The sequence below is a fragment of the Gopherus evgoodei genome, chromosome 1, assembly GCF_007399415.2.
Source record: "Gopherus evgoodei ecotype Sinaloan lineage chromosome 1, rGopEvg1_v1.p, whole genome shotgun sequence".
Lineage (NCBI taxonomy): Eukaryota > Metazoa > Chordata > Testudines > Testudinidae > Gopherus > Gopherus evgoodei.
The window spans coordinates 140,330,826-140,346,626 of NC_044322.1; the positions used below are offsets into that span (position 1 = coordinate 140,330,826).

Consider the following 15,801-nt stretch of genomic DNA (forward strand, 5'->3'; position numbering starts at 1 on the left):
CAACAAATCTCTTCACATTTTACTTATTTGCCTCAATTTCAAAATGAGCCAATGAGCAGTCAGCAAAACAAAATCAGCTTGACTTTGCAGCTTCATCTGACCCAATTAATAAAGTGAGTTTAGAAAAGTCTTCTATCATGGTTGGGGTGGGAGGGGGGGATGTCTTTACTTGACAGAGCAACCACACAGACTGAATCCTAATTCTAAGTGGCGCTGCTGTTAAAGTACTTAAACTTGGGAACAAACGCCTCACTTCTGACTTGGCAGCACCGGCTACTTTCCCCTTGCTCTCCCATTCAAAAACTAAACATGCTGGACTCTCCTTAGCTTGAGATCAAAATACATATTGGGGATTTGGCTAGAGGTAAACTTTAGAGCTAAAAGTAGTAGGAAGGAATTGTAACTTTTTTGTAAATATGTTGTAAGCTCAATGGTGGTTTTAAGGTATACTGTGAAAAGGTCACAGACATGCAAAAATGGTTAAACTAAACAGAACACATTAGTAGATTTGTTTGCTCACACTGCATAGTATATGTGTATGGAGAGGGATCCAGCCATCCACGCTCAAGGGATGATTGTTAATCTGTCCATTTGACAAATATTTTGATTGCTTCTCTGCCCCCTCTAGTGCAGTATATGGGGCAACTATCACAACCTGGGCTTTTTCCAGTTTCCTGATACCTAGATACAGATTTCTTTTGCGGCTATCTGGTAGAGCTAGGCAAAGGAATGCCCTCATACCCTAGGAGGAGACCTTCCATTGGACCATCTCAGTAATCTCTGGGAGACACCAGGAGCAGAAATGGCATTTCCCCCATCAGACCTTTCCTGGAATTTTAAACATTCGTCTGGTCTTGCTAGCTGAGTCTATATCTTCCTTGAACATGAGTTTATTTGGTTTGTGGAACTTACTAGCTCTGCCAAGCATGTCTGCAGACCTTATAAATTCTTTGCACTACAGCCTTTGGTGTGAAAGACATTATAGGATCTGCAGTTGTGTTTTAAGACAAATGATGGGTCCCTAATTTCAGGAAGGCACTTTTGCAAGAAGCTACAAGGGTCAGAATCTATCTTGTAGAAATGATAATTGAAGATATAAGATATTACATATCTCCACATGTCAGACTTACATACTGTCATTATTGCTCTTGATTTCACTGTTATTTACTCTTTCAGGCTTGATCATTGAGCAAATTGGGCAAACAGATTACTGCTCTTTGTTATCTGTAAAGTTGGGGCACCATCATTAAATTCTTATTTCCAGGGCCAGTGGAAATCACATGTGTTCTGCATTAGAAGCCCTCATTTCTTCTTGCATAAGAATAGCTCTGGCATTCTTCAGCTGCCAGTCCACAGCCTGGGGAAGCAAAAGCCACCCATTTAAAGGAATGCACTGCAAAGGGCATCATAGGTTGAGAGAGACAAGGGCCCATATCTTGATACATGGGACTACTCAATAAATCACACATACACTATCAGTAGATGAAAGCCAGTGCTGTCATATGGGTATGGCATTTAGGCCAAGTAAACCCACCACCTTTGCTCTCTATCTGATTCTTTTCCCACAGCATTTTCCTTCTTTTAGGCTCTCTCTGGCCAACATGGGTAGCTTGCTTGCTAGCTGGCATTAGGTGGTCAAACCTCAGAGTGGTCCTGGTAACAGTGCCATCATATTGCAGTACACATGGGAACTGTTTACACTTGTGCCCAATTCTATACAGCTTGGAATCAGATTATTTTAGTACTTGTGGCAGTCTTTCACACCAGTACATTTGTGTACTATTCTGCCGAATACCACAGCAGGAAACACACACAAAACGCCACAGCAGTAAACATGCGAACACCACACAGCAGCGTGTATTAGTGAATAGGAAATCAGACAGTGAAGACACATAGGTAGGTAATATTGAGGGGCTATTGTTTCTATGCACTGGGTATTGTAACGAGCCATGTTGCTGTTTGTACTTGTTCCCCAAAGCTCGTACACAGAGCTGCCCCCGGCTGGAGGCACCGCCCCCTTTTTGTTAGTCCATGTAGCTGTTACTCCCACCTCCTCTGCTCAACTGTCACATTCTAACTGCCATAGAACCTTTGGATGCCAACATTCCATCTTTTGTGCTCATGGAACCCAGTGGGGATTGAACCTAGTGACATTCTAAACAACAGCTCTCAACCCTGCTTATAGTTTCTTCCATCGCTTCACACTGACTCAGCCTGGCAATCCTGGAATCTTCTTATAATACATGAATCATTCAATCCTCCTAAACTGTACAACTCCTGGGCAATGTTTCTATCTTCCTCGGATTTTTATAGAGAAGCAAGCATCTCTCCCCTTGCTTACAAATATCCTTCATGGTACTCCATCTGGGGGTTGGTGCCTTTGAGGGTATCCCCTTGTCTTAAAGGTGGAATCAAAGTAACAAAAGCAGTCCCTCCCATTTTTTTGGGAAGGAAGAAGCAACTTTTCATAGCTGGACTCCTACTGCTAGACCAAGATACTGTATCTGTTGGTGCTTACACAAACATTTTCAAGTCAACCAACTGGACAAATGAGCCGGTTAGAGCAAAAGACAATTATGTAAAATCTAAATTTAATGACTTAAAAGACATCTTCATATTTCACAGGACTTTTCTTTTGAATCTAACTCGGAAATACTTAAGAGGCAGGCTCTGTTCCATGACCAGAACGGAGTGCATAGATTAAAATGGGATTTCCTGCCCAGTGTGGACAACTTCCACAGTTTATCTGTTTAAACACTCTCAAGGCTAAATTGGTGGGTGCCTTTTAGGGAGCAGTGGTGATTGGGAGTGGTGCAGAGACTATTGCAAGAGTTTCTGAATGTATTGTGCCCAAAAAAGAGCATAGAGAGACTATGCTATGACAAGGTGATGCACATGCATATAACCAGCTTTGTTGTCCTGTGCAAAGAAGGAAGAGTCTTGCACTAGTTGTGGCTCTAGACTTGCATAAACCTTCCAGTCAACTAGACTGTGCCCAGTTCTGTATTAAGGTAAGAAAGGTTCCTTGCCCACTCTTGCACACCCATGCAGGGCCAGGCATAATTGCGCCTGGAGTACTGCCTAGAGAGGAGCTCACTGACAATCTGATCCCACAGTCCTTTCCCAAAGGAAACTGCTACTGAAATTTGTGGAAGTTTAGCCAGAATAAGGTCTGCAGGATCAGAATGCTAGAAAACTACAGACTTGAATTCTAAAACATGATATACCTACTCAATGGCCTTTCCTTCTAATGCAATACAACAACAAAAAAGCCCACCAGCTTACCTTTGCTGGTTTGATGCAGTATGTTCATTTTCTTTGTACAGCATCCTGACTGGTGCACAGTCAAGCTTTCTTTCTCCATTTCAGCAGAGATGACATTTAAGTAATGAAGGAGTTCAGCAGGAGTGCCTGTGCTGAATTAATTACTGTGTGCACAGTCACTTTTTTCATTTGTCCCTGTTTTGACTAAGCAGTTTATCCAGATCTCATTTAATAACTCACTACAATTGAATCAAGTGCACTGAGAATATGGTGCCAAATTCTGACCCTCTATGCATTGGTGCAGAAGGACTGAAAAGCAACACCTCTACTATGCAGGAGTCAGGCAGGCCATGGAGAAACCACAAAGAGGTACACGGCGTGCATCAAAAAAGTGTTTTGAGATGGTACATTGTACAATATCCATGGGGTTTGGGAGGCGTAGCATGCACTGTGGGTCTGTGTACACATGGATCCACTGGCCAAAACCTCAAAGGGTGGGTGAGTGTGAGAATAATGGAGTTTACTGTCCCTTTAAAGACAGTGAAGGGATGCTTCCAGGTCTAGCATTGCCCAGTTTCAGGTTTCTGCTGTCAACTGCGGCATGATGGGAATTTGAGGGCCTGAAGCAGAGAGGGCATCTGGGAACTGCAGGTTACTAGAGCAAGGCATGATGGGAAGGGGACAAGAGCTCCCTTCTCTCTTAAGAGTGAGAGCCTAGTTGGAGCAGAAGTTGCTGAAGATCTCTCCATTAAAGGCCTTGAAGAAAGATGGATGGCTGGAGAAGAAATTCACACCAGTGAAAGCCATGGGTTTAAATTCACCTTCATGTACTGGACCAGGATTTGGACCAGTAATCTTTTCAATATTCAGAGTGGGTGATATTTATCCCTGTCCACAGTGGCCAGCCCAAATCCTATGAACCATTTAACCTCCCAGGTTGTAAATGGTGCCTACATCTGGTGCAAACCCACTGAAAAGGGATGTATTGCACTGAGCGTGTACAACACTTGGTTCAAAGTGCAGCAAGTTATTAAGCATAGTTGGTCACTTTTGAGAGTTATTTGGAAATGAAGAAACATTCTATTTTTTGAGTATTAAAACAAACTAAAGATCTTGCAAAGTTATCCTTGAGGATATGAATTAGGAGCCCATAAAAGTGAAACCTTTCAGCTACTAATATTGAAGATTTTAGCGGTACTCAACCAGGGGTGCTGGAACAATTTGTATAGTGGGGGTGCTGAGAGATGTTGAACCAAACTGTAAATCCTGTACAACATGATGGAAACCACTTCAAGCCAAGAGGTGTGGCAGCACCCCTAGTTCCAGCATCAATGTACTCGCCTTCAGAGTGAAGCCAATTGGTCTTTTGGTGTAGTACAGGTAGGCCCTGTGTTAATTGTTATCCTACCACCTAAGATAGCTAACATTTGTCATTTTACTTGTATGGCTATTTGTCCATGCAGACTGGGAGAATTTGGGAGTTAAGGAGCAGCTAGCATAATGAATTAACATGCTTTATCCTTCAAATGAAAAGGCAGGCCTAATTTCAAACTCTTATTTAGATTGAGAAGTAAAAGTGAATTTGAAGGGAATCTCATCCAAGTCCCTAGTAGACAAAATTACTCCTCAGTTTTATCCCAACAGGAGTGGAATAGAAGGGCAAGATATTACAATACTTGGAAACTGGCCCACACTTTGCTCTAACCAGAACTATTATCTCTTTCCTTCTATGAATTCAAAATTTATATAACTACAACCCCCCCACCCCCCCCCCCCGAGAATAAATTGCGTTAAACTTATATTTCCACATTACCATTAAATGTTCAGGGCTGCACAGAATTTAGCCACACAGCTCCTAGTCAAGTAGCTAAATCCATCATAACTCTGAAAATTTAGAAGAATGTGGAAAACAGGATTTCTGTTATAAAAAAGACCAAAAATAAGAACTGGCTGTCCATGAAGGTGAATGAAACAAAAAGCTAGGGTTAAAAAAAAAATACATACATTTCACATAAGAAAAGCTGAAAGTTATGTTTAGACTGCCTGCAAAGGGAGAAAAGAAACAGACTGCAAATTTCTGAATGGTATTTTACCGTGAACCTGGAAGCGTGCATGCTGCTGGACATGGAATGGCCCCCATAAAAGAACTACAAAACAGAAATAAAAAAAAAAAAAGTCAGTCATGACAAGACAAACAGATGAAAGTGACACATGCGTGAAAAGGAACAAATGTGCAATAAAAATTAAACTCACTTGTTCACTTAAGAGAGAACCATTCTTTGGGTCAGAATGGGCTCTCACACTGGTACAACTTCATTGAAATCAGGGAAGTTACTCCTGATTTACAGTAAAGTGAAATCACAATTAGACCCTTTATGTTTAAGGATCTTCAGAGGTTTACATTCATCTCTTACTATGCTATCACAAGCTTTTCACAGAATCTACCTCAGATAGCACAAAGACATAAAAACCCAAATGAGATGAAAAACAGAATGCAGCTGCCGCCACACGATGCAGGGTCGATTTGCAAGCTTACATTTTCTCTTCAGCATCCCTTACCTTATATTAGTGCTAAAAAGAAAGTTATCCCATGCTATCAAATCATGCAAGCTGCCAGTCAGGACAGTAATGCTTAGCAAAACTAGGCCATGGCTACACTGGCGCTTCACAGCGCTGCAACTTTCACGCTCAGGGGTGTGAAAAGAACACCCTCCTGAGCGCTGCAAGATACAGCACTGTAAAGCCTCAGTGTAAACAGTGCCGCAGCGCTGGGAGCACAGCTCCCAGGGCGGCAAGCTACACCCGTAGAGGATGTGGAGTATGTGAGTACACCCGTAGAGGATGTGGAGTACCCGTAGAGGATGTGGCGCTGCGACCACACTCGAAACTTCAAAGTGCTGCCAGTGCAAGTGTAGCCATACCCCTAGTGAAGCAGTTTTCCAAGAGAAATGATTAGATGCTGGTCAGCACCTAAGGGTATTCTTAATAGCTTTCTTTAAAACAATAATGATTCAGATAAGCTGTTAAAGGAATGGAACTGATTTTCAGAAGTATGGAGCACCCAAAGAAATCAATAATTGGAGCTGGAGATGCTAAGCATATTTGAAAATTGGCTCCAATATAGAAACAGTCTAAGGTCAAAACAATCAAAATGTTCACCGTCAACTGAGGTCTTTAACAGGCAGGTCCCGCTGCCCCCCCCCCCCCCCCCCCGATACAAAAGGTTGAATATTCCGGATGGCTCAGCAAAACCTACTGGGAATCAACATGAATGGAAAAGGTTCAGCTCTCCTCAGCAGGAAAGAAACCACTCAATTCCTTTTCTGTGCAGAAATGGCACCTCTCCTAAAGCGACTAATCTCAGGAAACATTTTCCCACCTTTAAACTTCAAGAGAGAGTTGCAACTTTGCTACATCTCTATGTAGAACAATATAATGCTGCCATCTAATGGCCAGTCAAGTATTCCAAAAGGCAGGACATTATAATGTGTTCTCTACTTGAAAGGCAATTAACTCAGATATTCACAACTTGCCATGTGACTGATATCCACACTCTAAATTTGATATAAATTGCTAGACCTCTGGAGATACTGGAACATAGGTCATTCTGCTCACAACAACAAACTAGCAGCAGTAGCACTGGAAAACTGCACCATATTAATTAAATCATTTACTACTTGAATGTTAAAGCATTTTGTATTCAGAGCATACAAAAAGCCTCTTAGTTCCCGGACAAGTATAAATAATTCATAGATTCATAGACTCTAGGGCTGGAAGGGACCTCGAGAGGTCATCGAGTCCAGTCCCCTGCCCTCATGGCAGGACCAAATACTGTCCAGACCATCCCATATAGACATTTATCTAACCTACTCTTAAATATCTCCAGAGATGGAGATTCCACAACGTCCCTACGCAATTTATTCCAGTGTTTAACTACCCTGACAGGAACTTCTTCCTAATGTCCAACCTAAATCTCCCTTGCTGCAGTTTAAGCCCATTGCTTCTTGTTCTATCATTGGAGGCTAAGGCGAACAAGTTTTCTCCCTCCTCCTGATGACACCAATTCAGCAGTGAGGGAGAAAAACATTCCTTCTTATGAACATACAGATTTATTTTACCTTTTCATCAGCAGATGACCTCCTATTCATCTGGAATCAAAAATTAGTTATGCAATTAATTTAAACAAATGTTTGCCTTCCAACCTACCATTTGCTAACGTAAACAGAGTTCTTTATCTGAGACATTAAAGATTTGTACGCCAGAAAAAAACAGAGGTGTAAAATACAAGTATGAATATTGTTTGAGCCAAACCTTTACTTTGTTGCGAATGGAATCTTTACCTAAGAAAGAATGATGGGAACTTGCACTTGGTCTACACTACGTGTTTAAACCGATTTTAGCAGCGTTAAACCGATTTAATGCTGTACCCGTCCACACTACGAGGCCCTTTATATCGATATAAAGGGCTCTTTAAACCGATTTCTGTACTCCTCCCCAACGAGAGGAGTAGTGCTAAAATCAGTATTACCATATCGGATTAGGGTTAGTGTGGCAGCAAATCAATGGTATTGGCCTCCGGGCGGTATCCCACAGTGCACCACTGTGACCGCTCTGGACAGCAATCTCAACTCAGATGCAGTGGCCAGGTAAACAGGAAAAGCCCTGTGAAATTTTGATTTTCATTTCCTGTTTCCCTAGCGTGGAGCTCTGATCAGCACGGGTGGCAATGCAGTCCCAAATCCAAAAAGAGCTCCAGCATGGACCGTACGGGAGATACTGGATCTGATCGCTGTATGGGGAAACAAATCTGTTCTATCAAAGCTCCGTTACAGAAGACGAAATACCAAAGCATTTGAAAAAAAATCTCCAGGCTACACAGTGCTGCGTGACAAGCGTAACAGGAAGCCAGAGACTCAAATGGACACTCATGGAGGGAGGGAGGGGGTACTGAGGACTCCAGTTATCCCACAGTCCCCAGCAGTCTCCGAAAAGTATTTGCATTCTTGGCTGAGCTCCCAGTGCCTGTAGGTTCAAACACATTGTCCGGCGTGGTTCAGGGAATAGATCGTCAATTTACTCCCCCCCCCACCACGTGAAAGAAAAGGGAAAGAAATCGTTTCTTGACTTTTTTCAGTGTCACCCTATGTCTACTGAATGCTGCTGGTAGACATGATGCTGCAGCAGTGAAGAGCAGTATCCACTCCTCTCCCCTGCCCGGTGGCAGACGGTGCAGTAGGACTGGTAACCATCCTCCTTATCAAGCCGTGAGTGCTCCTGGCTGGCTTCAAGTGAGGCTGGCCAGGAGCGCCTGGGTGAAAATAGGAATGATTCTCGGTCATTCCCAGTAGATGGTACAGAACGGCTGGTAACCGTCCTCATCATAGCAAGTGGGGGCTGAGCTCCATCAGCCCCTCCCATTCCTGTGTAAAGAAAAGATTCTGTCATGCCTGTACTATCATAGCAGCAGCATGCTGGGCTCCTCTCCCCTGCACCGCTTAATGTCCTGCCTGGACTGTCATAGCACCGGGAGGCTGCCTCCCCCTCATTTTATCTCACTAACAAGTCATTGTTTCTTATTCCTGCATTCTTTATAACTTCATGACACAAATGGGGGGGGACACTGCCATGGTAGCCCAGGAAGGTTGGGGGAGGAGGGAAGAAACGGGTAGGGTTGTTGCAGAGGCACCCCCCGTGAATGGCATGTAGCTCATCATTTCTGCGGGATCTGACATGGAGCAGCTGTGCTCTCTGATGCACTGGTTCTCTAGTACACTTGCCACATATTCTAGGCAGGACTAACTCTATTTTTAGAAACCATAAAGGAAGGATTGACTCTGGGAGTCATTCCCATTTTTGCCTTTGCGCCCCCGGCCGATCTCAGCCAGGGGCACCCAATATAGCAGCAGACAGCACAGAAGGACAGATAACCGTCATCTCATTGCCAATTTACACCGGCAGCAGATGGTACAGAATGACTGGTAACCATCTCTGCTATCATGCAAAAGCAAATGAATGCTGCTGTGTAGCGCTGGAGTATCGCCTCTGTCCGCGGCATCCATGACTGTAAAAAAAAAAAAAAAGCTGAACAGGCTCCACGGTTGCCGTGCTATGGCGTCTGCCAGGGCAATCCAGGGGAAAAGGGCGCAAAATGATTGTCTGCCGTTGCTTTCCCAGAGGAAGGAATGACTGACGACATTTACCCAGAACCACCCGCAACAATGATTTTTGCCCCATCAGTCACTGGGCTCTCAACCCAGAATTCCAAGGGGCGGGGGAGACTGCAGGAACTATGGGATAGCTACGGAATAGGTACCCACCGTGCAACGCTCCGGAAATCGACGCTAGCCTCGGACCATGGACGCACGCCGCCGAATTAATGTGCTGAGTGTGGCCGCGTGCACTCGACTTTATACAATCTGTTTTATAAAACCAGTTTATGTAAAATCGGAATAATACCGTAGTGTAGACGTATCCTTGGTCTATCAGGTGCTCTTAATGCTTCAAACCAGGAGCTGGTTGAAATATGCTAATTTCAGAATTTTAAATTAAAACCAAAAAGGAAAATGGTTTGGAAAAAAATTGATTTCCTTACCTCCTCCCAACCTCCCCCCCCCCCTTTTTTTTTTTTAAACAGCCACTACTACTTCAAATAATAAAACAGACAGGAAAAGTTTGCAATTTACCATGAATGTAATAGGGACTAGATATAACAAAAAATAATCAGTTTTGTCTCCTGAGTTTTAAAAAATGACTTTCATAAATCCTGTGCTGCTTAAAGAATGCACAAAAAAGAAGATCCTCCCACCTGTTTCATTTCACTCTTCAGTCTAGTAATGCCACTTCTTTCTGTTTTAGTTGCTCCAGTGTGCCCCACTTCATGAATAGAAATTGCAGGGCTGGAGGTAGAGGAATCTAGAGGCCGCACTAAAAAAAGAAACAAGGCAGTTTTCTAGATTAAACGTAGCTATGTTTAAGTAATAATAAGAATACAACTTAAAACTGTATGTCAAAATTAAAGGAAAAACACATTGTATCTCAGGACTATACACTTTCCATGATATCTCTTTACTTCCAATAAGATTAAAAGCGTAAGTCAAACTTTCAAATCAGAATGGCCTAAAGTTAGGCTTCTAAATCCATATTTAAATATTTTGGCCCAATTTTCAAAGCTAGTGGGAATCTGCAGCCAGTTCTAATGCCACTCAGGAATTCTTGGGAACTCTCGATATACCCTTTGAAGTTTAGACAGGCCAGATGTTTTTGTTCTCAAAATTCTTCAACCCTGATCACCTTAAACATTCTCATTTTAAAAGTCTGTCTGCATATCTCTGAGAACTTGACATGGGCTAATTTTAGTGCATGATGTTTTCTGTATTCATGTATTTTAAAACAATTTGATGTGCAGTTACTTGACATGATTTGCAGCCCTGTGAAAGGATGAACCTTCAAAAATGGTTGTTTGGTAGGAAGGAGACAGAGCTCTGCTTTGTCAATGTCTATTACATGCCCAGAACAAATGACTGAAGCACTATAGCATCTATAAATATTTGCCATTCACAAGCATTTTCATCAGCTCCCAGTTTCAGACCCACATCTATGTTTTAAGTTTAATAATGAGCCTTAATTATCACCTAACTGTGTGCACATAATTGAAATCAACCAACACTACACATTGTATCTGGTCTCATGTAGGTACACAGCTCGAGAAGCTTCTCACTTTTGTGCCCCTACACAGAGACCAGACACAAGCCTAGTCCCTGTGCTCAGAATGATCCTGGCTAGTCCTGACAGCAACCCTTGCCTACCCTAAACAGGTGGAGGGGAGAGGGCCATTCCCCTCCTCATCTGTAACATCCTTCACAGCTGGGCCTATACTGAATGGGGAGCATGTATTGTACACTGTAAAAGAGTGTAAGGCAGGGGCTGCTCTGGCTCACACTTCCAGATGTTCATTCATTTACACCATCTGGGAATCTGGCCTTCCATGCCTAATCTAACATGTTTCCCAAAGCTCCCACTGAGACATGCATCCATCCCCCGCACAACAACGTGGCAAGGGCTGTATGACCACACACCAAAGCCCAATCCTAGAACAGGTTTCGGAGTGGTAGCCGTGTTAGTCTGTATCAGCAAAAAGAATGCAGAGTACTTGTGGCACCTTAGAGATTAACAAATTTATTTGAGCATAAGCATTCATGGGCTAAAACCCACATCTGATGAAGACGGTTTTAGCTCATGAAAGCTTATGCTCAAATAAATTTGTTAGTCTCTAAGGTGCTACAAGTAATGCTAGAACAGTTACATTTTAAGGATTACTCTGCATCAAAAATGAAGAGATGACATAACAATGAAACTATCTCTGCCATGATAAGGTATGTCACCTGGCTGATGCACATGTTGAGGGGCAAGATAGGTTATAAACAGACCACTCTTTGTACATATAAAAATGCTAGATGCAATTTCACTACAATTCTTATCCTATCCCTCCTGTCTGGAAAGATCACATATTTCCACAGATGCGTCCAAAAATGATTAAGTGGTCTTACAATATTGCTAAATTAAAAATTCTATAGTTCAAAATAATACTTGGGGTACTGAAAATAACAGGCATGTTTATTTTTGGATATTAAACCCTTGTGTTTCATAAATAATCATGATCTCTGCAGCAAACATTTCTAAAGAGGAGACTGCTGCTTATAAAACTTAAAATAAATTATGCACCTAAATAGCTCTTTCTTAATATATACATGCACAAGTTATAACATATTCAAGCAACGAAATAGAGAACTTACTGCTTCTTTCAACGCCAAACTCTTTCCCACTCAAAATATGGTGCAGGAGATTTTTCATATCAAAGGGGCTTAGATTCATTAAACTTTCTGAGGCTTCTTCACCTAGAGAAAAAATCCTATACTAGGTCATTCATACTGTAGTTTTTCTAGGAAAACAGGGTTAATTCCTAGTTATGATCTGTTATTAATACTTATTTTTTTTAAAAAAAGCAAAAAGTAGTTGACAAACCCTAAAGAGGTACTCTTCATAAAAGGAACTCTAATTATTTTTTGTACTAGGGTTTGGGCAAAACCTCATAGAAGCCAGTGGGTATAACAGCTACCCTTCATTAGGATAAATGTAAGAAACAGTTAAGGCTTCTTTATGAAAGAACATAGCTGAAACAATAGAATCCACCACCCAAAACACAAGCCACATGCAAGGCTGCTGAACTATGTGGACAGAGGAATTTTCCTGAGGTGTGCCTACATTACAAGCACTACAGCTACATCACTGTAGTGTAGACACTTATTGCAGCTACAGAAAGTAATAAATCCACCCCCTTAAGATGTGGTAGCCAGGTCAATGGAAGAATTCTTCTGTTGACCTAGTGGTGTCTACGGTGGGGTTAGATTGGCCTAACTAATTAGCACTGCACAGGGCACTAAATTGTTTACAGCCCTGAGCAATTTAGATTGGTCAACCTAAGTTTTAGTTGTAGACCAGGTATCAGTGTGACTTAGTTAGAGCAGCCGAAGGGCTTGACTACACAGCCCAGCAGTTTGGACTTTGGGGTGTGTGAACTGCAGTGCACATTAGTGTACTGCACTGTAACTCCTCCGCCCCCCAAGTGGACACTGCAGGCCTGAACTAAAACATATCTAGTTCATGTTAACGTAGCCCTCAGTAAACTAGACTAAGTTAACACACACTAGGGACCTTTCATGCCTGCACCCTCCACACAGGGGAGATACAGCATAGCACACTATTGTGCACTGCAGTTCACCCCCCCCCAGAGTCGGTACTGCAGGACGATGCATACATCGTCTAAAAGGCTAGGACACTTATTAAAAAGAGTGTGGGTATTTCTTTATGTCAAAAGGGTGCTAGGAATGCAGATTATTTTTGAAATTTGTAACTGTGTGTTGGATAAAGGATTTAATTAAAAAACAGACTGTGTTTAAGCTGAGCTTTCTTGGGGAAATAAAATCTAAAACTACACACACAAAATGGGACTCTGCTTAAAAATAGAATTACTGTATTAGGATTTTTAAAGCTCTCCCCAAAATGCTTAAAGCCCCCCTTCCAAGAATGTTTTAAAGCCCGTCCCCGCAGGATTGTCTCTTTATGATGTTTATTGAAGGGAGAATTTTGGTAGAGATCTTTTAAGAAAAGGGCTATGTTAATAATAAGCAATTTATTTGTCTTGTCCTATGTAACTGATATGTTGATCATTGGGGCAGGGAGAGGAGGTATATATGTTTACTACAGTATTACAGTTCAATTGGACTTACCTGAACAGTTCAAACTGCGAAGCAGCTCAGTAGCCATCACCTGAATTATGAGTCCAATGCGGAGTCTGAGCATCTCTGCAAAAAGGCTGGGCTGTGACCTGACGTACATAGCCAAATATACCACTATCTCCTGGCAGGAGCAAATCAACAAAGGATATCTATGCAGGGGCCTTCATCACAACTCTGGCCAGCACCAGACAACACAAGAAACAGAAGGTACAGCATGAAAACCCCCCACTCCTTCCACGTGTTTTATACCTGGGTAAGGACTGCAATACTGATGTCTTGCCCACTGGCTTCATAAATAAGCTTTGACAACTCTTCCGGTGACAGAGGGCTAAGGAAAGTGAACCAGACAGTTAGGAATGCTTATGATGCTTGTTATTTTCTACATGTGTCAACTGTTTGGATGTAGAGATTTTAATTTGAAGTGTCTAACTTGAAATGCACCAAAACAACGTTGCTTTATAGACCTTACAGATCCGTGATTCCTTCTGAAAATAACAGCTAATAATTTGGAAACTGTAACGAGGGCCTCCTGTTTGCCCTCTCTCTATGGGACCCCTGCACCCACAAATCAGCCAGACACCTCTTCTGGGTGTAATCACCAGTGCCTTTTATTTACAGTGTCAGCTCCTACCGCCTTTTATTTACAGACCGCTCCAAACTAACAACCTGGGGGACCACTCGTTTCTCCAGCACACAGGGACACACAGCCCTTGGCTCCTTCCTTTCCTTTCTCCCACTTAACTTCTTTCCTGCTAGCTCCATACAGCCCCCTGGCTAATAAGGCCCACAGATGCTTCCTTTCTATCAATTAGGCATGGCATACTCAGCCAGCTCCAGTGAATACTTAACTGGATCTGGGCTAACAGGGGGCTGGCTCAGGCTCTCCTGGCCAGCACCCTGTTAGAGAAACACTGTATCAGCAGTAGGAACTCTGAAATACAACATATCCAGACTGAGATAGAGTTAACACTTACGCAGTAATAGTTTTTTCACGCGGCTCAGGCGGCAGGCCCACTGTAAGCTGCTTGTGGTGTGACAGAAGGTCTGTGCATGCCTATTACAGTCCAATACAGAAAGCAAGAGAGCCCACTCTTAAGTTATACGGCAACAATACTTTTTTTTTTAATTCTAGAAAAAAAAGCATTTCTTCAGTAATTCCTCAGTGTATTTGCATCTGCTACTAAATGTACAGTTCAGAGGCAGATCCTCAGCCATTGTAGATTAAATGTACATGAATGTCGATTGTCATAGGTCCACTGAAGCCAATGGAGATATGACAAGTTCACCTTCAGTGGTGCTAGCTCTGGCCTATGGAGTATTCTAACCCTTCCTATATTATTATTACTTCGTTATTTACAAGATAAAATACATAAAAAGTTATGAGAAAACTTCACTGGTGTGTGTGGATGTGAGAGAATGTGTGTATTACAGCCAGAATGCCTCTGAACAATTGCATGCCTTCAAAAAAAGATTCTCTGTATGTAATATACTGTCCTATAGTCAGTTTAGACACTTTAATTCACTTCCAAATAGGCACTGCCTCCCTACCCCCCACAGTCCTGCTGTAAGTTACCTTCTTTATGTTGGTCTTAGTGCAAAGGTAGGACTGGTGTTTAGTTTAACAGATATAAGGCCCTGAATCAAAGCCCATTGAGAGCAGAGTGGTGTTTCCCAACCCCCCTGAGACCTAATCACACCCTCATCCTATTCTGCACTCCATTGTCAGAGTCCTAACATCCTAATTTATAGATTTTTCAATGCCCCCATGCCCAGCTAGCCATTCGTGGCCCCTCTAGGAAGACAGGAAAATAACATGCTCCACGCTGAGGGAAATGATGCAGTGCAGTTACAACAAATTGCTCACTGTAGCCTTTGTGTGTGTGAGGTCAAAGCGCTGCAATGCCGTTGCACAGGATGAAAAGCAAGCCGAAAAATGGCTAGGAATGATAGCAAGATGCAAATCTCAGGAACTTACTGTAACTAAGTGTAAGCACGGCAATTGGAGACTTATTTATGACAGCTGAAAGGAAATAATTTTTAATGATGAGGATGAAATCAATGACCCGGTTTACATTACAAACGCACATCAGTATAACTATGTCACTCAGGAGTGCAAAAAATCTACACCCTTGAGTGACGTGGTTATACCGACCTGACCCCTAGTGTAGACATAGCTACCGCCTCTCATGGAGGTGGATTCCCTATGCCAGCTGGAAAATGCTCTCCCATCAGCGTATTAACT

The 15,801-nt window shown here is 42.4% G+C and overlaps 1 protein-coding gene across 3 annotated transcripts in view; it reads right to left on the bottom strand.

Annotated features, from left to right (window-relative positions):
* Positions 1-15,801, bottom strand: part of PHKA2 (phosphorylase kinase regulatory subunit alpha 2) — a 66,702-nt gene that overhangs the window by 11,323 nt on the left and 39,578 nt on the right. For 2 of the 3 annotated variants that reach the window (XM_030574220.1, XM_030574225.1), the window contains exons 24-29: positions 14,534-14,613; positions 13,809-13,887; positions 13,551-13,680; positions 12,057-12,158; positions 10,070-10,188; positions 5,358-5,411 (exon numbers count right to left, since the gene is read on the bottom strand). In XM_030574220.1, the coding sequence (XP_030430080.1) occupies positions 5,358-5,411; positions 10,070-10,188; positions 12,057-12,158; positions 13,551-13,680; positions 13,809-13,887; positions 14,534-14,613 (564 nt within the window). The remainder of the gene's footprint in view (positions 1-5,357; positions 5,412-10,069; positions 10,189-12,056; positions 12,159-13,550; positions 13,681-13,808; positions 13,888-14,533; positions 14,614-15,801) is intronic. The other variant, XM_030574233.1, reaches the window with a different exon arrangement.